Source organism: Ranitomeya imitator, chromosome 7 (assembly GCF_032444005.1).
Source record: "Ranitomeya imitator isolate aRanImi1 chromosome 7, aRanImi1.pri, whole genome shotgun sequence".
NCBI lineage: Eukaryota > Metazoa > Chordata > Amphibia > Anura > Dendrobatidae > Ranitomeya > Ranitomeya imitator.
This window is the reverse complement of record NC_091288.1, coordinates 59,876,446-59,899,722: the sequence shown is the minus strand read 5'-3', so window position 1 is coordinate 59,899,722 and position 23,277 is coordinate 59,876,446. Positions and strand designations below refer to the sequence as shown.

The 23,277-nt window shown below is 43.1% G+C and overlaps 1 protein-coding gene across 1 annotated transcript in view; it reads left to right on the top strand.

The window, feature by feature from the left end:
• Nucleotides 1–521: 521 nt before the first annotated feature.
• Nucleotides 522–23,277, top strand: part of TRPM8 (transient receptor potential cation channel subfamily M member 8) — a 61,331-nt gene continuing 38,575 nt past the window's right edge. The window contains exons 1-5 of the mRNA XM_069733312.1: nucleotides 522–636; nucleotides 717–790; nucleotides 2,220–2,376; nucleotides 8,158–8,335; nucleotides 22,045–22,217. Coding sequence (XP_069589413.1) covers nucleotides 547–636; nucleotides 717–790; nucleotides 2,220–2,376; nucleotides 8,158–8,335; nucleotides 22,045–22,217 — 672 coding nt within the window. The 5' untranslated portion in view covers nucleotides 522–546. The remainder of the gene's footprint in view (nucleotides 637–716; nucleotides 791–2,219; nucleotides 2,377–8,157; nucleotides 8,336–22,044; nucleotides 22,218–23,277) is intronic.

Genomic DNA, 23,277 nt, shown 5'->3' with positions numbered 1-23,277 from the left:
AAAACCTGCTGACAGATTCCATTTTAGCACTATATTCCCCTTGTAAAATAAAAATACCCTATACTCATCTCCCATTTCAGTGACACGCGCTTCCTGAGGCTCGCATGATATTATTATGCCAAATGAGCCCTGCAGCCAATCAGGGGCCGCTAATGGGCAGCAGTGCTCACCCCTACTCTGCAGTCGGAGCTTCGTACAGAAGTGTTGAGTACAACATCTCAATGGTGGGAATGTTCATGTGCCACAACAATGCCACGCAAACCTCTTGAGACACAGTGCCAACATCACTGGAACAGGCATGGTGCGTGAGATGACTATAGCGTATCTTTATTTTACAAGGGGGGGTATGCAGTAGTATTTTAAAAAAGGTTGTCATACTATAGGACAACCCCTATAACATTCTCACATACAGAGCACAAAGAGAAGCTGAAAACTAAAATATAATTATTTTGTTACCCATGTATGGATCAGCTATGTACAATAATTCATAACTAACTCGTTTCGTCTATTCTCAGATTATTGGAAAATTCGACAGATTTAGCCAGAATGAAGAGTCACAGGAGTCGGATGCTGGACAGCTCCCGGTCTCTCTACTCCAGCATGTCTCGTAGTATCGAATTGTCTCTGGATGAATTAGTAAGTTTTCTGTATTGTGTTTTTAAGTGTGAAATTTACTTCTTTTATTGTACTTTTTATATTTTGCTCTCCTTCCTCAGGATGCTGTCAAATATATTCAAGAGAACTTCAAGAAGAGAGAATGTGTGACATATACCAAGGATACAAAATCGCAGTAAGCAACAGAATCTCAGATTTAGTCATATTAAAAAAAAAAATTATCTTAAAGGGAACCTGTCTCCTGAATTTGGCGGGACAGGTTTTCGGTCATATGGGCGGGGTTTTCAGGTGTTTGATTCACCCTTTCCTTACTCGCTGGCTGCATGCTGGCCGCAATATTGGGTTGAAGTTCATGCTGTGTCCTCCAAAGAACACGCCTGCGCAAGGCAATCTTGCCTTGCGCATGCGCAGTATGCTTTGCCCAACTGCGGGCAAAGCCGAAAAGCATTAGTGCGCATGCGCCGGCGCACTATGTCCCGGAACACAGCAAAACACTTCCGGGACATAGTGCGCCATAAGGGATGGGGGCAGTGTTCTGGAATCACTGCGTTGAGAAACACGTGATGGTGTCTCCGCGGTGTTGGATGTTTTGGACTCCCCGAGGCCAATCATCTGTGCCTTTATAGTACAATAATGCAGGCTTGAGCCTGATCGTCTGATCACTTGTGCTTTATAGAGCAAAGATTGCGGTCTCCTATGAACGCCAGCCACGGGCTGGCTATCACAGGCAAACTACTAACAAAAGACTGTCACCTCCAAACAGAAAACAGGGGTGTACAGGTGCAAACTAAGAGTAGTTATCTCCATATATAGCCAGCAGATAAAGTTGCACTCTATAACGCTATAGCATGAAAACCTGAAATATATGAAATTTGAATTGCATTACTGCTCCAGAAAATAGGAAAAAATGAGAATACTTAGCACATAAATTGGCCAATTCCTGTATATCCAACAACCACGATAAGGCGAACAGGAGAACTGCCATGACAGGCAGAGTGGTCTTCAGCAGACTCCTGCTGTCATGGCAATCCATCGGCGCCCCGTGATCACATCAGGGGGACACAGATGGACACATATAACAGTACGCCCCCTGCCGGTGATCTGTCAATGCCATTGGCACAGATTGATTAAATCAGTTATCATCTGTCCACAAAGATGCGGGCTCAGCGTGCGAGCATGCATCAGAGTCAGGGAGACAACATATGACGTACCCTGTATGTCATATGTCGCTAAGGGCCCAACAACCAGGCTGATCAGCTGATCGGCTGGCGTGATCCAGGAAGCTGGATTCCCTCTGAAGCTTATTTGTCAAGTGCTATAGCTTGCCGAATAAGAGGGAACCCGAGCAAATTCGCTCATCTCTTTTTGTAAGCACTGCTCATAACAGACAAAACAGAATATGAAAACATTCAACTAAAAAGGTGATGAATATATCACACGGCAGGTGTTGTAATAACCTATTAGTGGTATAATAACCTTCTAACCTACTTTAGTCTAGGCAATGAAAATGTTATTCCTTTATGGTTATTTGTATTGGTAAATGGAAATAGACCTCTGTTGGCAAATGAATATGCAAAGAGAATAACCCCATCTAATCATTGCAGGGATAGTATATGTAAGTGCGGATATAGCAAGATGCAGCACATTGAAGGCACACAGGTCAACACAAGCGATAAATGGAATTACAAGAAGCATACAAAGGAGCTTCCCACCGATGCCTATGGAGATATTCAGTTTGATGCATTTGGGAGAAGAGGAAAGGTAGGTCTATATTAAAGGAAACTGCTCATATTCCGTGACAGTTCTTATCCGACGCTATAGCGACATGCATTATCACTTAACATGCCGCAGATTATATAGAGACTGGCAAGTACACCAGGAAAGTGCGATTAAAGAATCCGAGGCAGGACTGGTCCAGAGTACAAGACGCAAGATGTCCCATTGGACTAGTCCTGCTTCATTAGCATTTAGAAATCATCAGAATAAAAGTCCATTAAAAAGGGAACCTGTCAGGATTGGAAACGCTGTTATTCCTCAGGTGTAGGGTTAATCTGCAGGTTAATAGCATTATGAAGGAATGCCATATGCCCGCACGCCTTACTGAAAGTGTGGCACCTGGGAAAAAATTAACTTTAATTCTCTTAGGAGCCGCCGGCTTTCAGTCATGCAGGTGGGCAATTAGAGTCACTGTTCACAGCACTGACAGTGGTGGTTTTAACCACAGCCCAGCACTGACTGACAGCTGGCTTTGTACTGATGAACTGCAGAGCTGTCTGTCAGTCAGTGCCGGGGTGGGGTTACAACTTTTGAGCTCAGTGCTGTGAACAGTGACTGTAATTGCTCTGGGCACGCCTGCATGACTAAAAGCCGGCGGCTTCCATTGGAAAAAAAATTTCTCCCGGGTGCCGCACTTTCAGTCTGGGCACCTTCATAACGCTAATCACCTGCTGATTAACTCTGCATCTGCATATAGGTCATAGAAATGTTAAACTAGGCCTACCTGTATGCATCGTATTTGCGGTCTTGTTGTTGAGAAATCATGTTTTATTTCTGTATGCCAGTGTTTCTTATAGGCTCTGGGGCGTGCAGTGCCTGGAAGAAAACTCTGCCTCCTGTCTTCATTATCATACCACTCCCCTCCCATCAGTGTTACACTGCCCTGTGACGCGTAATGGTGTCCCCGGAATGCAACGTCCGTTGCAGTGACCTCTGGTGTTTGTGGCGATAAGATGCATACATGGGTGACAGGGACAACAGAAAGTGTATGGTTCCTAACTATGCAGGGAGGAAGGAAGTGCGGAGAGCACCTTATCGCCGCGCACTCCGGAGGTCACTGCAACAGAAGTAGCAGTGACTTGCCGATGCCTGCACAGAAGGACTCTGAAGCCAACGCTTATAGAAAGGAGGAATAGCTACTGGGTAATCGTGCTATGTAGGGTGCAGGAGCAGGAATCCGGGGACACCATTACGCATCACAGGGCAGTGTGATGCTGATGGGAGGGGGGTGGTATGGTAATAAAGACAGGAGGCAGAGAGTTCTTTCAGACACCGCACGCCTCAGAATCTGGAAGAAATTATTAGCATACAGAAATAAAATATGATTTCTCAACAACAATAATAAAAAAAAATATAGATTGGACAGCTTCTTTAACCAAAACCACTGTACTAGGACTGCTGTTACTACCATACAGTGACCATATAATGGTAGTATCAGTTTTACACTCAGTATACCATATATGTGTATACTATGCAGGTTCTCACTACTCATGTTCTCATTGATTTTGCGTTTTTTAATTTCATTTAATTTCATTTAGCCCAAACCGCCATGGCCTCTTCTTCCATCCATATCACTTCCTGCAAAATGTAACACAGATAAATCTTTGTCTGTTTTTCCAGGACTCTCGTCACGTTCTTTATACCTCAACACAAACCTCAGCAGTACCCTAGACAACTATACTGTCCTCTCTGTGCCCTGTACAATAATAGTACCTTCCTTTTGTGCCCCACACATTAACTGTGCCCCTACACAGTAATAATGTTCCCTCTGTACTTCCTCGTAGTAATAATGATCCCCTATGCCTTCTTATAATAATATTTGCTCTGTGCCTCCTTTAATAATAATAGTCCCTGACTCCTTATAATAATACAAACACTCACTGTGTTTTCTAATAATAATAATAATAATAATAATAATAATAATAATAATAATAATACCTCTTATGCTTCCCTTATAATGATAGCTATCCTCCAGTGTGCCTCCTTATAATAAGTTTTAAGACATGGAGAATTATATATATTGCAGAACTTAGTTATTTCACCTTGAAGCTCTCTATTCTCTCTGTCTATGACACCCTTTCCATGCCCCCCATAGCATATGATACTCCCCCACATTTCCCCATACAGAATGATGTCCCACATTTCTCCACCTACACAGCATGATGGTTGCACAAACCACACACAGCAAGATGGTCATCTCAGCCCCCCTCACACAGTGTGATGTCTTCCCATAAGGAAGGTATGATGGTCACCCCCAAGCAGCATGATGGTCAGCCTCCCTACACACAATATGATGGTCACCTCAGCCCTCCATAAGGTATGATGGTCATCTCATTCCCCCACACAATATGTTGGTTAAACCAGCCCACAAAACATTGTTAACCCCAGCATTCCACACAGATGGATGCTCACCACAGCCCCCCACACATTATGATTGTTACCACAGACCGCCACACCGTATGACGTCCACCATAGCTTCGCACGCACTATGATGGTTTACACAGCCCTCCACACAGTATGATAGTTCCCATACAGTCCCCCACACATTATAATGATTAGACCACTACCCACCACAAAGTATGATGGCCCCTCACAGCCCTCCATATAGTTATCTGCACAGAGGAACAGCGCTCCACCGGGTGTAGTAATCCAAAAAAATCTTTATTCAGCCATATAGCATCAGCAACGTTTCGACCATATGCTGGTCTTTTTCAAGCATACAAACATGGCGGCAGGGCGGTCTTAAATAGTGTGGACACCACGCAGGGAGCCAATCACCATCCAGTACCACCCACCTTACATCTAAATACAATATACCAAATTATAAACATCAGACACTGGTGTATACATATTAATAACATTTAAACATCATCCCCATTACAATAATAATATTAATTTGTATAGAATCATATAAAAAGCGCTCTGTTTACACTTCTCCTCCATAGGTATATCCGCATCTCCGTTACCATAGTACTCAATAGCCAATAGGGTATCCATTTCAGTATACTTCCTGTATAGTAGTTTAATATGCATCAAACCAGCGCCAGAAACTTCATTGCAGCCAATCCGTATGTAAGACCAGCATATGGTCGAAACGTTGCTGATGCTATATGGCTGAATAAAGATTTTTTTGGATTACTACACCCGGTGGAGCGCTGTTCCTCTGTGCAGATATTGATGTTTTACCCAGGAGGGTTCCCTGGATATGGAACGAGCGCCCGTATGAGTGAGTGCTGTCGGTCATTTGTTTACTTTATCAGCCCTCCATATAGTATGATGGTCTCCTCACATCCCCAATATAGTTGATGGTCCACCTACAGCCCCTCATATAGTTTGATGGTCCCCCACAGCCCTACACATAGTATGATGGTCCTGCACAGCCCCAATACTGTATGATGGTCCCCCCACACATTAATGATCTCCACAGCTACCACAAAGTATGATGGTATCTCACAATTCCCCATATAGTATGTTGATCCCCCCCACAGCCTCCAATACAGTATGATGGTCACCACAATCTCCCATATAGTTTGATGGTCCCTCACAGCTCCAATTCAGTGTGATGGTCCCCAAGTCCCCCCTATATAGTATGATGGTCCCCCTTACAGCCCCAATACAGTATGATTGTCCCTCCCACAGTGTTATGGGCACCACAGCTCACAAAAAAATCTTATGCTCACCTAATCCAGCCTCTGTGTCCACCACAGCTGCTGTCTCCTCTTCTATCATTAATTGCAGTGGACGCAAGTGGTGTGATACAGTGATGTCATCGTGCCACACAACGTCACCTGCCTGACGCTGGCCTCCAGCAGGTTGCAGGCTGAAAGTAGCCTGCTGATGTAAGTGACGGAGGACAGAGCCGTGAATCCGTGCTACGCTGCAGCTGTTAACAGTATTGGAGTTCTGACGACACCAATACTGTTAACAGATTGCAATTGATGTGGTCCACGGCCTGTTCGGTCTGGTTCTTGCTTGATCTACAGTGGGTACGGAAAGTATTCAGACACCTTTAAATTTTTCACTCTCTGTTTCATTGCAGCCATTTTGTAAATTCAAAAAAGTTAATTTTTTTTCTCATCAATGTTCACTCTGCACCCCATCTTGATTGAAAGAAAACAGAAATGTAGAAATGTTTTCAAATTTATTAAAAAAGTAAAACTGAAATATCACATGGCCATAAGCATTCAGACCCTTTGCTCAGTACTGAGTAGAAGCACCTTTTGAGCTAGTACAGCCATGTGTCTTCTTGGGAATGACGCAACAAGTTTTTCACACCTGGATTTGTGGATCCTCGGCCATTCTTCCTTGCAGATCCTCTCCAGTCCCGTCAGGTTGGATGGTGAACATTGGTGGACAGCCATTATCAGGTCTCTCCAGAGATGCTCAATTGGGTTTAGGTCAGGACTCTGGCTGGGCCAGTCAAGAATGGTCACAGAGTTGTTCTGAAGCCACTCCTTTGTTATTTTAGCTGTGTGCTTAGGGTCATTGTCTTGTTGGAAGGTGAACCTTCGGCCAAGTCTGAGGTCCAGAGCACTCTGAAAGAGGATTTCATCCAGGACTTGGCCGCATTCATGTTTCCTTCAATGACAACCAGTCATCCTGTCCCTGCAGCTGAAAAACACCCCCATAGCATGATGCTGCCACCACCATGTTTCAGGGATTGTATTGGGAAGGTGATGAGCAGTGTCTGGTTTTCTCCACACATGCCGCTTAGAATTATCACCAAAAAGGTCTATCTTCATCTCATCAGAGCAGAGAATCTTATTTCTCATAGTCTGGGAGTCCTTCATTTGTTTTTTTTTAGCAAACTCTATGCACGCTTTCATATGTCTTGCACAGAGGAGAGGCTTCCGTCAGGACACTCTGCCATAAAGGCCCGACTGGTGGAGGGCTGCAGTGATAGTTGACTCTGTGGAACTTTCTCCCATCTCTCTACTGCATCTCTGGAGCTCAGCCACAGTGATCTTGGGGGTCTTCTTTACCTCTCTCACCAAGGCTCTTCTCCCACGATTGCTCAGTTTGGCTGGACGGCCAGGTCTAGGAAGACTTCTGGTGGTCCCAAACTTCTTCCATTTAAGGATTACTGAGGCCATTGTGCTCTTAGGAACCTTGAGTACTTCAGAAATTCTGTTGTAACCTTGGACAGATCTGTGCCTTGCCACAATTCTGTCTCTGAGCTCCTTGGCCAGTTCCTTTGACCTCATGGTTCTCATTTGGTCTGACATGCACTGTGAGCTGTGAGGTCTTATATAGACAGGGGTGTACTTTTCCAAATCAAGTCCTATCAGTTTAATTAAACACAGCTGGACTCCAATGAAGGATTAGAACCATCTCAAGAAGGACCACAAGGAAATGGACAGCATGTGACTTAAATATGAGTGTCTGAGTAAAGGGTCTGAATACTTATGACCATGTGATATTTCAGTTTTTTTTTTTTTTTTAAATTTGCAAAAATGTTTCTGTTTTTTTTTTGTCAAGATGGGGTGCAGAGTGCATATTAATGAGAGAAAAATGAACTTTTTTGTATTTACCAAATGGCTGCAATGAAACAGAGTGAAAGATTTAAAGGGGTCTTAATACTTTCCGTACCCAATGTATATATGAAATAAAAAATGGTAATGCATATATATATATAATCTTCAATAATACAAGAAGAAATAGAAAAATAATTTATTAGACAGCTGCTAGAAAGTAGTAATAATGTAAGAGAAGTGTCTGAGAGTCCAATGTTTGCTCTCATGCACATTTCTCTCTCTCCTCTTTTAGTACATTCGCTTGTCTCGAGACACTACCCCAGAGACATTGTATGAGCTCATGACCAAATATTGGCTGCTGAAAACGCCAAACCTCATCATCTCTGTGGCTGGAGGTGCTAAAAATTTTTCCCTCAAGCCTCGGATGCGCAAGATCTTTAGTCGTCTTATCTACATTGCACAAACCAAAGGTAACATGGAAGAGAGTGACTGTATATGTGAGGATGAAGAACTTAAAATATTGAGTAAGTGACTTATTATTATGTGTCAGAAAAAGTCAGTCAATTCGAAAATCCCTTCTTATATGCAACAGTACCCCATGTAATATAAAAACACCATATAGTCACCTCTCGGACCAGCGCTGTTCCAGCAATATTGGCGATGTGTGCATCGTTGGTACAGCATTGGTCCGGGAGGAGAGTATATGGTGTTTTTATTTGAAGCGGGATACTGTTGCATTGAAGAATGGGTTGTCCAAGTTGTGGGCAACTCCACCAATCATATGTAGTGGTTAGGTTTCTTATTTTATGTAGTTAAGGAATGTAAGTGATGAATAAATTGATTAGAAGAGAATGGAATTGGCTTTTAATATGTCACAAAAATTTGGATTCACCACAAACCTAATTTTTAGGTATTTGATTCTATCGAATCCAGCAAAATGTCAACTTGCTGGCCTCCATTTTTACTGGATTTGTTTTAGAGCTTGGAAGGAGTTAAAAAAATGCTCACCTTGACCTGGCCCTCGCTTGTCCCTCCCTGTTGCTCACTCACTGAGGTCCAAGTTTCCATCTTCACTGTGCTTTTTAGAGCCTCTGGTGCTATCTAGGCTTTACGATATGATGTTGTGGGGCGAAGCACATCTTTACATCTTGTGAGGCCTACTCAGTGACTAGGCTTAACATGATGTCATGGCTTAATTGTGTGAGGCCTAGTCAACTCTGGAGGTGCCAAAGAGCACTGAGAAGAGGAAAAACAGGACTGGAAGGGGCTGGTTGTTGGGAGGACTAGTTGTGTAGAGGTATAAATACAAAAAGAACCTGGTACTCATCTTAAGTGTGAACAGCTCGACATTTATTTGTAGCATCAGTAAAACGTTTCGGTCCTAAGGGACCTTCCTCAGTTACTACAATTGTGTGGAAAAATAAACAAAATAAGCAAATGACATGATACACATGGTACAATGCACATACTGTAGTTCAGTAGTGTACACAGGTGACCTGTCCGAATCGACAGGCATAACAAAAGAAAAAAAACGGAAAAAATAGAGAAAAAAACACAGAAAAACAGAAAGAAAGTATCTACATAGAAAACATCTTGGTCAAAGATATCAATAAATATCTCATCACTGCGGATGGAGCCATTTCATATTCAAGTGTAAAGATATTGGTGAATAGTAAAGAGTATATATGTGATTGTAAAAAATATATTAATAATTGTAAAGAATGTTAGCCCCCCCACCAAGAAGCAGAGAAATATAGTGGGACCCTCATGGCCTCATAGTCCCTAATAGGGCTTTCTTTTGGCCATTTCTATTAGAAAGGTCAGGGAAGAGTCTAGATGAGGTGAGCTATTTTTAGAAGTTCTGGTTTTTACCGGTTTTGACTGGATGATTTGGCGCCTCTTTCAACGGTTTTCATTGGCGGTTAGTGGTTTTGGTTGTCTTTTTTGAGTTATAAAAGCTGCTGCCATGAGGAGTTTAATCATTCTGTCGGCGCAGAAGGAACAAGAAGAGACCTACCCTTAGGATGGAGGACCTCCTTCAGCAGCTTTTGGCGAGAGCCGGCGGCGAGGATGGATTCGACTGGCTAAAGCACTGCCTGGCTATAAAACCTTCTGTGGCAGTTGCTGACGCTGTCCCTCCTCCTCCGGAACAGAGCCCGCAGCCACAGCCGCCGTGTCAAGAGGTCCCGGCTCAGCCGAATCCCAGCGAAGCGGTGAGGTCCAGGAGATGGAAGACGCCTTTCTCTCCTTCAGCGTCTCCCGCTACATCCGGCCACAGCATGAGAGAGGAGAACAGGAAGTCTCGGCGCCCTCTCCAGAAGTCTCGCAGCCCAGCGTGAGACTTCCGCCATCGTCATCAGAAAGCTCCGGCCGCATCATCTGTCGCGTCGGGAGGTCTTCCGTCCACTGCAGCCGTAAAAGCGCTGTGGTGGGCTCGGCTCAAGGCACCTCGGCGGCTGCAGCGGCGCCATATCAGAGCACCGGAGCATCTCCAGGGGACCCGCAGACATCGCATTCCGAGGACGATGAAGACTTGCCGTCATCCGCAGCTGTACACACGAGCTTGCCCAACTTGGAGGGCTTGAGCTCCAGCTGCGCAAGGGACCAGAGGACCATCGATCAACCAGCAAGGGGTGAGACTTTAAGTGTGCCCCTGTCTGTCCCACATACTCAATTGAAAGACTTAATTAAAAATGTGTTAGCGAAAGTCTTAAGGGAATCTTTTAGCTCCCGTTCCATTTTACATTGCCAAAACACTTCACCCACGGAAAATTCTTTAGGTAGCACTACACCTATTAATCTGTTCAAAGAAGCTCTTACTTCTGAGCTGTCTCCGTTAGGATTCCATTTGAGCCCTTCCGTTAAAGAGCTGATATGGAATAATCATTATGTTAACATTTTCTCTTTACTTCCACGTAAACATCAGCTAATTAAGTCTGATAAGAAGGATGATAAAGCGGAGGCTGAAGATTCTAAATGTAGTAGTCTTAAATCTTTTAACAACTGGGTGCAAGCTTTTTCTATTTTTGCTGCGGTTTTGGGTGAAAAATGTCCTCATCTCTGCAGCAAATTGTTTCAGCACTTGGACATAATTTTGGAGGCTTACCGTAACTTCGGCGGATACGCCTGGCTGAATTACGACGAAGCCTTTAGACACAAATTATCGGTGCACCCAGAGATACTTTGGGGGGTCAAAGATATTGGCCTCTGGATCAATTTAATGCTCCCGCAGAGGAACACCATTAGCAGACAGCCTCCTAGTACTAGCAATAAAAGGAGAGTCTGTTTCGCTTACAATGAGTCATTTTGTAAGTGGAGCAGCAATTGCAGATTCCGCCACGAATGTTCATTTTGTGGGGACTCTCACCCTATGGCAAAATGTTTTAAAAAAGCAAGCAGCTCAACAGTCCTCCATCAAAGACCCCAATTCAAAAAGCTCAGACGCCAGTGATCCTGGAAAACATGGTCCCCTGGCTAAGCATATAGCCAGACCAGGAGAGCAGTAAACTTTTGTGTTAACGGTTTTATGAAGGTTTCTTCACCCCTCAATTTAAAGGGGTTGGCTGTACAATGGTTGATAATCTTCCCTCCTTAAAGGTTCACATGGATGTCGCCAGGGACAAAATCTTTAATGAAATTGAGCTAGGTAGAGTTTCGGGACCATTTTTGTCCCCTCCGTTTTCTAATTTTCGTATCTCTCCTTTAGGTATTGTTCCAAAGAAAGATCCTGGTTCATTTAGATTAATTCATCACTTGTCATACCCTGTGGGCTTATCTTTGAATGACGAAGTAGATAAGGCTTTATGCTCCGTATCTTATTCTTCATTCGATAATGCTGTGGATTTACTTAGGAATTTTGGCAGGAATGCGTTAATGTCTAAATCAGATATTAAATCTGCTTTTAGATTGCTTCCTGTTCACCCTGACAGCTTCAATTCTCTACGTTTTTATTTTGATGGGTGTTTCTTCCTTGATAGATGTATTGTTTACCAATGGGTTTTTCTTTATCTTGCTTTTATTTTGAAAGCTTTTCTTCCTTTTTTACATTGGGTTTGGCAATATAAGTCTAATCATCCAGGTATCCTTCATTATTTAGATGACTTCCTTTTTATTGGTCCTGCCAGTTCTTCTATTTGTGGTGACACTCTTAACAGCTTTATTCAATTATGCGGCAATTTTGGTGTACCAATCGCACACGAAGAAACGGTTGGTCCGTCAAATTGCATTGAGTTCTTGGGTATTATCCTCGATTCTCAAAAAATGGAATCCAGGCTACCTGACGATAAAATTTCCAAATTGCATGACACCCTATCCAAATTTGTATTAAAAAATAAGGCTACCCTTAGAGAAATCCAATCATTACTGGGATTGCTGAATTTTGCAGCTCGGATAATTCCTGTAGGTCAAGTTTTCTCCAGAAGACTGTATTACACTACTAAAGACCTGTCATCACCCAAGGCTCACGTTAGAATTTGTCACGACTTAAAAGAAGATGCCAGAATTTGGCTTTCCTTTTTGACGGAAATGTTGGCAATCTTCTTTTGTTTCTGCCGATTCTTTTCCGTTTTTGTTTTCAGCAGAGGCTAATTCTGGCTGCGGTATTTTCTTTCATCCACATTGGGTTTCTGTCCCTTGGCCTGATAGCTGGGTGTCTAAGAAAATAACTCTCAATCCTGCGGTTTTGGAGATTTTTTCTATTTTTCTGGTGCTTCATTTATGGGGCTCGTCTATGAGGAATTCTAGAATTTTATTATTTTCCACTAATCAGGTGGTGGTTTTTTCCATTAATACTTTATCCTCAAAAAATGTATGGGCAGCTAAAATTTTAAGGTCAAATAGTTTTGAAATGATTGAATTGTAATATTTGGCTGAAAGCGAATTTGGGCAAAAGCAAATTGGTCGTAGTAGCTGATTCATTACGTACTCGTCAGTGGATTAATTTTTTTCAACAGGTGCCCAACGCGGACGCCGAGGTGACCTTCTTACCCCCTGCGGTCTGGAACATAATTTAAATTTAAGTGCCTTTTTTATTGAACACTCCCTGTCAAAAAGATCATGGGCCGATTACTCAGCTGCATGGAATAATTGGAATAATTTTTGCGACTTACATGGTCTTGATTCTTATTCTGCTAACCCTGTTTCAGCTTTGAATTTTGCAGAATTTATGGTCAATAAAGGTTTATCTTATTCCGCTATAGCTAAGTGTTTCACAGGTGTTTAGTTCTTTTTAAAGCTTTCTGGCAAAACCGCATTAACTAGCCTTTTTCCGGTTAAACAGTTCTTGAAAGGCTTTAAAAAGAATCATTTTTTTCCGGATTCGAGACGACCTATTTCTCTTTCATTAAAGGATTTGTGCTCTTGTTTGATTCATGTCTGTCTGAATTCTGACGAAGCTTGTTTGTTTAGCTCAATTTTTTCACTTTCTTTTTTTGGCGCACTTCGCATTAGCGAGGTGGTTTCCACTAAGAAATCCGAACCCTCCGGGCTCATGATTTCAGATATCCAGAAACAAGATTCTTTTATTATTTTATTTTTAAGGAGAGCCAAGACAGACCATTTGGGCAGGGGTGCCAGGCTGAAAATTCAATCTATCCCTGACCCTATTATTTGCCCAGTGGTTAACTTGTCTAGGTGGCTATTTATTAGGCCCAGGGTTCATGGCCCTTTATTTGTTCATTCTGACCTCTCTCCAGTTACCGTATTCCAATTTAATTTCATTCTTAAGAAATGCTTGAGCTTTTTAGGCAAAGATAACCTTAAGATTACATCTCATTCTTTTAGAATTGAAGCAGCCACTGAAGCAGCTAGGGCTGGGCTGTCGGATTCTGGGATAAAGAAATTGGGAAGATGGGAATCAAAAAGGTTCAAATTGTATGTGCGACATGAATTATATGATTATTAATTGTTGGTTTTCTTTCGGGTCCACTAGTTGTTTGGATCGTTGGGCATTCTTTTATCTTCTGGGCCCAGAAGAGGGCTAGCCAACTTACTCTGAAAATTTATCTTTTAATCCCTTTGATGTACAGGTTTTTTGGTACGGAGTTCGGGGTATGAAGTGGTCTGCTTTTGCCTCTGTAGTAGAAAGTTGTTTAAATATTCTTCCTTTTCCAGATTTGATTATTTTTCACATGGCTGGGAACGATATCGGTAAGATTAAATCTCTGGACTTACTGTCAGCTATCAGATCTGATTTTATTTATCTCAGGCAACTGATGCCTGATTCATTTTTTGTTTTTTTCCGAAATCGTTCCCAGATTGGTTTGGCATCAGAATCAACTTTCATTTTTAGAAAAAATCCGTAAACGGGTTAATCGTTCCATGGAAAAAATGTTACCTATAATTACAGGCTTTTCTTTCAGGCATTCGGACTTGGAGTTTTTTTTTTACCAGGTTTATTTAGATCAGACATGGTTCATTTATTGGATATAGGCCTTGATATTTTTAATTTAGGCTTGCAGACTATTATTGAAAAATGGCTGTGTGGTTTGGGGGGGGGGAGGAGGGATTGGCCACGACTCGATGAGTCTTGGCCTTGTGGGAAAATCACCCAGTCATGGGTGGATTGGTTTTTGGACACTTTCTGGAGTTTATGGTTTATTATATGATGTGTTATTTATTGGACATTTATTAAGCTTTATGTAACCCTAAATAAACTGCACGGCCATTTTTATCCAATAATAAGAGTGTCTGTCTATTTTTATTAGTATGAATGGGTGTTATGAGGCCATGGGGTAGCGTACCGTACTGGTAGATTTAGAAGCGATGGTACTAGAAGTTGATCAGACTATATCCTGATCACATGCTCTGTGGATATAACAAGTACAATGGGTGCCATTAGATTGTGGCCGGCGTCAGAGAGATGTGTTTACTAGTGGAATAAAAATTAGCAGGTAATATTTTTTTTTCTTTTGTTATGCCTGTCGATTTGGACAAGTCTCCTGTGTACACTACTGTACTATGTGTATTGTACCATGTGTATCATGTCATTTGCTTATTTTATTTTTCCACACAATTGTAGTAACTGAGGAAGGTCCCTTAGGACCGAAACGTTTTCCTGTTACTACAAATAAATATCGAGCTGTTCACACTTAAGTTGAGTGCCAGGTTCTTTTTGTATTTATTACACATGGTGTGGGAACCTACCTGTGCACCTTTTCAGTAGTGCTCACGTTTATTTACTCCACGTAGTTGTGTAGAGGAACAGATGAGGGCCAGGGTGAGGTATGTATAATCTTTTTTTTTATACCCTACTTTTATTATGTCCTGGGAGACTGGGGATATCTTAGAGCATAAAAATACCATTCAATGTAAATCTAACTTCTCGGCCAAATTCGAACAAATCAACCGAAATAGAGTTATGTCTGATTTACTCATCCTTAGTAATTTTATCTAGAAAGCTATGTGTTGTGAATTCTGTGGCTGAGTTCACTTCTGTGGTCACAAGTGGTATTGCAGTCTCTGGGCTTCCTCCCTCAGGTGTTTTGGTGAGCTCGTTGGCTGCCTTGCTATTTAGCTCCACCTGAGTCTGTCTTCCTTGCTCCTTGTCAATGTTCCAGTGTTGGATCTGAGCTACTGCATCTTTCCTTGGGCCTGCTGCTCTGCTAGATAAGTGCTTCTAGTTTGTTTTCTGTTTTTTCTGTCCAGCTTGCTATTAACTTTTGCTGGAAGCTCTGAGAAGCAAAGGGGTGCACCGCCGTGCTGTTAGTTCGGCACGGTTGGTCTTTTTGCCCCTTTGCGTGGTTTTCGTTTTAGGGTTTTTTGTAGACTGCATAGTTCTCTTTGCTATCCTCGCTCTGTCTAGAATATCGGGCCTCACTTTGCTGAATCTATTTCATTCCTACGTTTGTCTTTTCATCTTGCTAACAGTCATTATATGTGGGGGGCTGCCTATTCCTTTGGGGTATTTCTCTGAGGTAAGTCAGGCTTGTATTTCTATCTTCAGGCTAGTCAGCTCCTCAGGCAGTGCCGAGTTGCATAGGTAGTGATAGGCGCAATCCACTGCTGCTTATAGTTGTGTGAGGATAGATCAGGTACTGCAGTCTACAGAGATTCCACGTCTCAGAGCTCGTCCTATTGTTTTTGGTTATTGCCAGATCTCTGTATGTGCGCTGATTACTGCACGCTGTGTTGCCTGATTGCCGGCCATAACAGTACAAGGAGCCACACCAATGATTCCCAATAGAGGGAAAAAAGAAATCCTGACATCATTTTTTTTTCTTAGCTCTGTCTTCAGTCTTTTTTTCCCCCTAGACATTAGAGTGCTTCAGGACACAGCTGTGGACATGGATATTCAGGCTCTGTGCTCCTCAATGGATAATCTCGTTGTAAATGTACAAAAGATTCAAGATACTATTGATCAGAAATCGATGCTAGAACCAAGAATTCCGATTCCTGATTTGTTTTTTGGTGACAGAACTAAGTTCCTGAGCTTCAGAAATAATTGTAAGCTATTTTTGGCCTTGAAACCTCATTCTTCTGGTAATCCTATTCAACAGGTTTTGATTATTATTTCTTTTTTGCGCGGCGACCCACAGGACTGGACGTTTTCTCTTGCACCATGAGATTCTGCATTGAGTAATGTTGATGCATTTTTCCAGGCGCTGGGATTGCTTTACGATGAGCCTAATTCAGTGGATCAGGCTGAGAAAAATCTGCTGGCTTTATGCCAGGGTCAGGATGATGTAGAAGTATATTGTCAGAAATTTAGGAAGTGGTCAGTACTCACTCTGTGGAATGAATCTGCACTAGCGGCTTTGTTCAGAAAGGGTCTCTCTGAAGCTCTTAAGGATGTAATGGTGGGATTTCCTATGCCTGCTGGTTTGAATGAGTCTATGTCCTTGGCCATTCAGATCGGTCGTCGCTTGCGCGAGCGTAAATCTGTGCACCATCTGGCGGTATTGTCTGAGAGTAAACCTGAGCCTATGCAGTGCGACAGGACTATGACTAAAGTAGAACGGCAAGAACACAGACGTCTGAACAGGCTGTGTTTCTATTGTGGTGATTCTACTCATGCTATTTCTAATTGTCCTAAACGCACTAGGCGGTTCGATAGCTCTGCCGTTATTGGTACTGTACAGTCCAAATTCCTTTTGTCCATTACCTTAACCCTGCTGTTCTGTTGGTCAAAAATGACCGACTTTGAACTTCAATATTCTTTAAAATATTCAAGATGCGGCTCTGAAACCCGTGGCCGACCGACCCATCCTCATTTAAGTCAATCAACCACAAGTTTCAGAACCGCATCTTGAACACCCCAAAAAATACCAAAGTTCAAAATAGGTCTCCCCAGACCGAACAGAACAGCAGGGTTAATGTGCTCTTTGTCATCGTATTCTGTCATGGCGTTTGTGGATTCAGGCGCTGCCCTGAATCTGATGGATTTGGATTATGCTAAACGTTGTGGATTTTTCTTGGAGCCTTTGCGGTGTCCTATTCCGTTGAGAGGAATTGATGCTACACCTTTGGCCAAGAATAAGCCTCAGTACTGGGCCCAGCTGACCATGTGCATGGCTCCTGCACATCAGGAAGTTATTCGCTTTCTGGTACTGCATAATTTGCATGATGTGGTCGTGTTGGGGTTGCCATGGCTACAAACCCATAATCCAGTATTGGATTGGAACTCTATGTCGGTAACCAGCTGGGGTTGTCAGGGAGTACATGGTGATGTTCCATTTTTGTCTATTTCGTCATCCATTCCTTCTGACATCCCAGAGTTCTTGTCGGACTTTCAGGATGTATTTGAAGAGTCCAAGTCTGATGCCCTACCTCCGCATAGGAATTGTGATTGTGCTATCGATTTGATTCCTGGTAGTAAATTCCCTAAGGGTCGTTTATTTAATTTGTCCGTACCTGAACACACCGCTATGCGCAGTTATGTGAAGGAGTCCCTGGAGAAGGGACATATTCGCCCATCGTCGTCACCATTGGGAGCAGGGTTCTTTTTTGTAGCCAAGAAGGATGGTTCGCTAAGACCGTGTATTGATTACCGCCTTCTTAATAAGATCACTGTTAAGTTCCAGTATCCCTTGCCATTGATTTCTGACTTGTTTGCTCGGATTAAGGGGGCTAGTTGGTTTACTAAGATTGATCTTCGTGGTGCGTATAATCTGGTGAGAATCAGGCAGGGAGATGAATGGAAAACGGCATTTAATACGCCCGAGGGTCATTTTGAGTATCTGGTGATGCCGTTCGGACTTGCCAATGCTCCATCTGTTTTTCAGTCTTTTATGCATGACATTTTCCGTGAGTATCTGGATAAATTCTTGATTGTTTACTTGGATGACATTTTGATCTTCTCAGATGATTGGGAGTCTCATGTGAAGCAAGTCAGAATGGTTTTCCAGGTACTGCGTGCTAATTCCTTGTTCGTGAAGGGATCAAAGTGTCTCTTCGGTGTGCAGAAAGTTTCATTTTTGGGGTTCATCTTTTCCCCTTCTACTATCGAGATGGATCCGGTTAAGGTTCAGGCCATCCAGGATTGGACTCAGCCGACATCTCTAAAAAGTCTGCAGAAATTCCTGGGCTTTGCTAATTTTTATCGTCGCTTCATCTGTAATTTTTCTAGCATTGCCAGACCATTGACCGATTTGACCAAGAAGGGTGCTGATCTGGTTAATTGGTCTTCTGCTGCCGTGGAAGCTTTTCAGGAGTTGAAGCGTCGTTTTTGCTGTGCCCCTGTGTTGTGTCAACCTGATGTTTCTCTTCCGTTCCAGGTCGAGGTTGATGCTTCTGAGATTGGTGCAGGGGCGGTTTTGTCACAGAGAGGTTCTGGTTGCTCAGTGTTCAAACCATGTGCTTTCTTTTCCAGGAAATTTTCTGCTGCTGAGCGTAATTATGATGTGGGCAACCGAGAGTTGCTGGCCATGAAGTGGGCATTCGAGGAGTGGCGTCATTGGCTTGAGGGTGCTAAGCATCGCGTGGTGGTATTGACTGATCATAAGAACCTTACTTATCTTGAGTCTGCCAAGCGCTTGAATCCTAGACAGGCCCGTTGGTCGTTATTTTTTGCTCGTTTTGATTTTGTGATTTCATACCTTCCGGGCTCTAAAAATGTGAAGGCGGATGCTCTGTCTAGGAGTTTTGTGCCCGACTCTCCGGGGTTATCTGAGCCGGCGAGTATCCTCAAGGAAGGAGTCATTGTGTCTGCCATCTCCCCTGATTTGCGGAGAGTGTTGCAGAAATTTCAGGCTAATAAACCTGATCGTTGTCCGGCCGAGAAACTGTTCGTCCCTGATAGGTGGACTAGTAAAGTTATCTCTGAACTTCATTGTTCGGTGCTGGCCGGTCATCCAGGAATCTTTGGTACCAGGGAGTTGGTTGCTAGATCCTTCTGGTGGCCATCTCTGTCACGGGATGTGCGTGCTTTTGTGCAGTCCTGTGGAATTTGTGCTAGGGCTAAGCCCTGCTGTTCACGTGCCAGTGGGTTGCTTTTGCCCTTGCCGGTCCCGAAGAGGCCTTGGACACATATTTCGATGGATTTCATTTCTGACCTTCCCGTTTCTCAAAAAATGTCGGTCATTTGGGTGGTCTGTGATCGCTTTTCTAAAATGGTCCATCTAGTGCCCTTGGTTAAATTGCATTCCTCCTCTGATTTGGTGCCTTTGTTCTTCCAGCATGTGGTTCGTTTACATGGCATTCCTGAGAATATTGTTTCTGACAGAGGTTCCCAGTTTGTCTCGAGGTTCTGGCGAGCCTTTTGTGGTAGGATGGGCATTGACCTATCTTTCTCCTCGGCCTTCCATCCTCAGACTAATGGCCAGACCGAACGAACCAATCAGACCTTGGAAACATATCTGAGATGTTTTGTTTCCGCTGACCAGGATGATTGGGTGTCATTTTTGCCGTTGGCTGAGTTCGCCCTTAATAATCGGGCCAGCTCGGCTACCTTGGTCTCTCCATTTTTCTGCAATTCTGGGTTCCATCCTCGTTTCTCTTCAGGACAGGTTGAGTCTTCGGACTGTCCTGGTGTGGATTCTGTGGTGGACAGGTTGCAGCAGATCTGGACTCAGGTAGTGGACAATTTGACCTTGTCCCAGGAGAAGGCTCAGCTTTTCGCTAATCGCAGACGCCGTGTGGGACCCCGACTTCGTGTTGGGGATCTGGTTTGGTTATCTTCTCGTCATATTCCTATGAAGGTTTCCTCTCCTAAATTTAAACCTCGTTTTATTGGTCCGTATAGGATTTCTGAGATTCTCAATCCGGTGTCTTTTCGTCTGACCCTCCCGGACTCCTTTTCCATACATAATGTATTCCATAGGTCGTTGTTGAGGAGATACGTGGCACCTATGGTTCCATCTGTGGAGCCTCCTGCCCCTGTTTTGGTGGAGGGGGAATTGGAGTATATTGTGGAGAAGATTTTGGATTCTCGTGTCTCTAGACGGAAACTCCAGTATCTGGTCAAATGGAAGGGTTATGCTCAGGAAGATAATTCCTGGGTTTTTGCCTCTGATGTCCATGCCCCAGATCTTGTTCGTGCCTTTCATGTGGCTCATCCTGGTCGGCCTGGGGGTTCTGGTGAGGGTTCGGTGACCCCTCCTCAAGGGGGGGGTACTGTTGTGAATTCTGTGGCTGAGTTCACTTCTGTGGTCACAAGTGGTATTGCAGTCTCTGGGCTTCCTCCCTCAGGTGTTTTGGTGAGCTCGTTGGCTGCCTTGCTATTTAGCTCCACCTGAGTCTGTCTTCCTTGCTCCTTGTCAATGTTCCAGTGTTGGATCTGAGCTACTGCATCTTTCCTTGGGCCTGCTGCTCTGCTAGATAAGTGCTTCTAGTTTGTTTTCTGTTTTTTCTGTCCAGCTTGCTATTAACTTTTGCTGGAAGCTCTGAGAAGCAAAGGGGTGCACCGCCGTGCTGTTAGTTCGGCACGGTTGGTCTTTTTGCCCCTTTGCGTGGTTTTCGTTTTAGGGTTTTTTGTAGACTGCATAGTTCTCTTTGCTATCCTCGCTCTGTCTAGAATATCGGGCCTCACTTTGCTGAATCTATTTCATTCCTACGTTTGTCTTTTCATCTTGCTAACAGTCATTATATGTGGGGGGCTGCCTATTCCTTTGGGGTATTTCTCTGAGGTAAGTCAGGCTTGTATTTCTATCTTCAGGCTAGTCAGCTCCTCAGGCAGTGCCGAGTTGCATAGGTAGTGATAGGCGCAATCCACTGCTGCTTATAGTTGTGTGAGGATAGATCAGGTACTGCAGTCTACAGAGATTCCACGTCTCAGAGCTCGTCCTATTGTTTTTGGTTATTGCCAGATCTCTGTATGTGCGCTGATTACTGCACGCTGTGTTGCCTGATTGCCGGCCATAACAGCTATGACAATGTATAAAAATCTAAATTAGGTATAGAAATATAATGTCCTGATTACCGTTGCCAAGTTTATGGAATTATAATTTCCCTTGACAATGCAGAAGCCCCTGTTGATGATTTGTAGCCAGTGACGCAATATAAAGAGCAATTCCACCGAAATGTAAAGTTCATTATGCACAAATACAACCACAAGATGGCTGTGATCCCAGAGTATGAATGTGACCTGCACTGCTGTTATATAATACAGCAGGTAATGATGTGGAGTGTCTTCTGTCCAGTCCCTGCTTTGAAGGCACAGGGTATCCTCTTGTCCTTGGATGGAGATCTGTCAAAGCTTGAACAATAAGCATGAGATTTTGAAATCACATAAGAGGCATTTATGTTTGCTCTCACTATTCCTTCCATATTTATACATACATCACAATAGAATTAGAGGCTGCAGTATAACCTGAAGGCTTTGAGAAAATCTACCAGCTCCAGATGTACATATAGTTTTACTCAACTTCCCCTTATCTGTACAATTTAATGGTTTAAATGAGAATTACCATTTAAATTATTTTTATTATTATGTGTTGCTTATATAGCGCTATCACATTCAGCAGCGCTTTACTGACATTATCCGCGGTGTCCCCATTAGGGCTCACAATCTAGATTCCCTATCAGTATGTATTTGGAACGTGGGGGGAAATCAGAAAACCTGGAGGAAACCCATGCAAACATGGGGAGAACCTACAATCTCCATGAAGATGTAATTGGTGGGATTTGAACTCAGGACCCCAGCGCTGCAAGGCTGCAGTGCTGCTAACTACTCATCAATTAATCATGATCATAATTAGATTTTTTTTTAAATTAAATCATATTTTTTTGTTTTACATTTGTCCAGGTGCATGGATCCTCTCAGGAGGCACGCATTATGGTCTTATGAAATACATTGGAGAGGTGGTCAGAGACAATACCATTAGCCGGAGCTCAGAAGAGAAGGTGGTAGCCATTGGCATTGCGGCCTGGGGTATGATCTCCAATCGTGATACTCTTATCCGGACTTCGGCAACTGAGGTTTGAATATTCACATCTTTATTATGAGGGAATATACAGACATTTTGTTTACATTGTTTTTATTTTCTATAATTATAAGATTCATTTAAAAACAATTCATTTATCTGTGACAACAGGATTAGTCATTCTTAACCAAGGACCCAATATATACCGTATATATTTTTTAAAAAAAACATTTGGTTTGCTGTAATACTTTTTAGTGTAAATGTTTCATTATATAGTTTTACAAAAACTTTAAATTGTATATAATCTTCCTGACAATATGTAGAAACACTGAAAAACTCTGTAGCCTCAGAGAATTTTATGGGGCCCAGTGCAGAATTTGTAAAAAGGCTCCATTCCTACCATTTATAAGAGTACGCTAATGTGACAAATGGGCTTCTATTTTATTTCAGGACTCAGGGCTCAGCTATCCTCTGAGAAGTCTAAAGGTCCAATATACATTAAAGGGAACCTGTCACCCCCAGGATGTGTATGACCTAATATATTGGCATACAGGTAATAGAAATGTTACATTAGTCCTACCTATATATCTCATATTAATGGTCTTGTTACTGAGACACGTTATATTCTTTCTTTATGTTAATGATTTCTTCCAGACTACGGGGCATACGGTGCTTGGAAGAAATCCCTGCCACCTGTCTTCATTGTAATACTTACCTCCTTCCATCAGCGCTATTTATGGCCCTGGAATCCCGCGCCTGCCCCCTGCACTCCCTCAGAAATACATAACCTATCCTCCCTTCTATGGGCGCTGCATTCAGGGATTTTGTGCGCAGACGCCGGCGAGTCGCTGTGGTCTCCTGTGTGTGCACTCCCCATTTCCTCCCTGCACAGTCATCACTAGGAACCATGTGTACATGGCAATGACTATGCAGGGAGAAAGTGAGGTGAGGAGAGCACCTTATCGGCACGCACACCAGATGTCACTGGAGCGAAATTTGCCTGCGCAGAAGATCTCTGAATGTGGTGCCCACAGAAGGGAGGATGAGGTATGTATTTCTGAGGGACTGCAGGGTGCAGTATTCCAGGGTCGTAACTGACGCTGATGAGAGGAGGT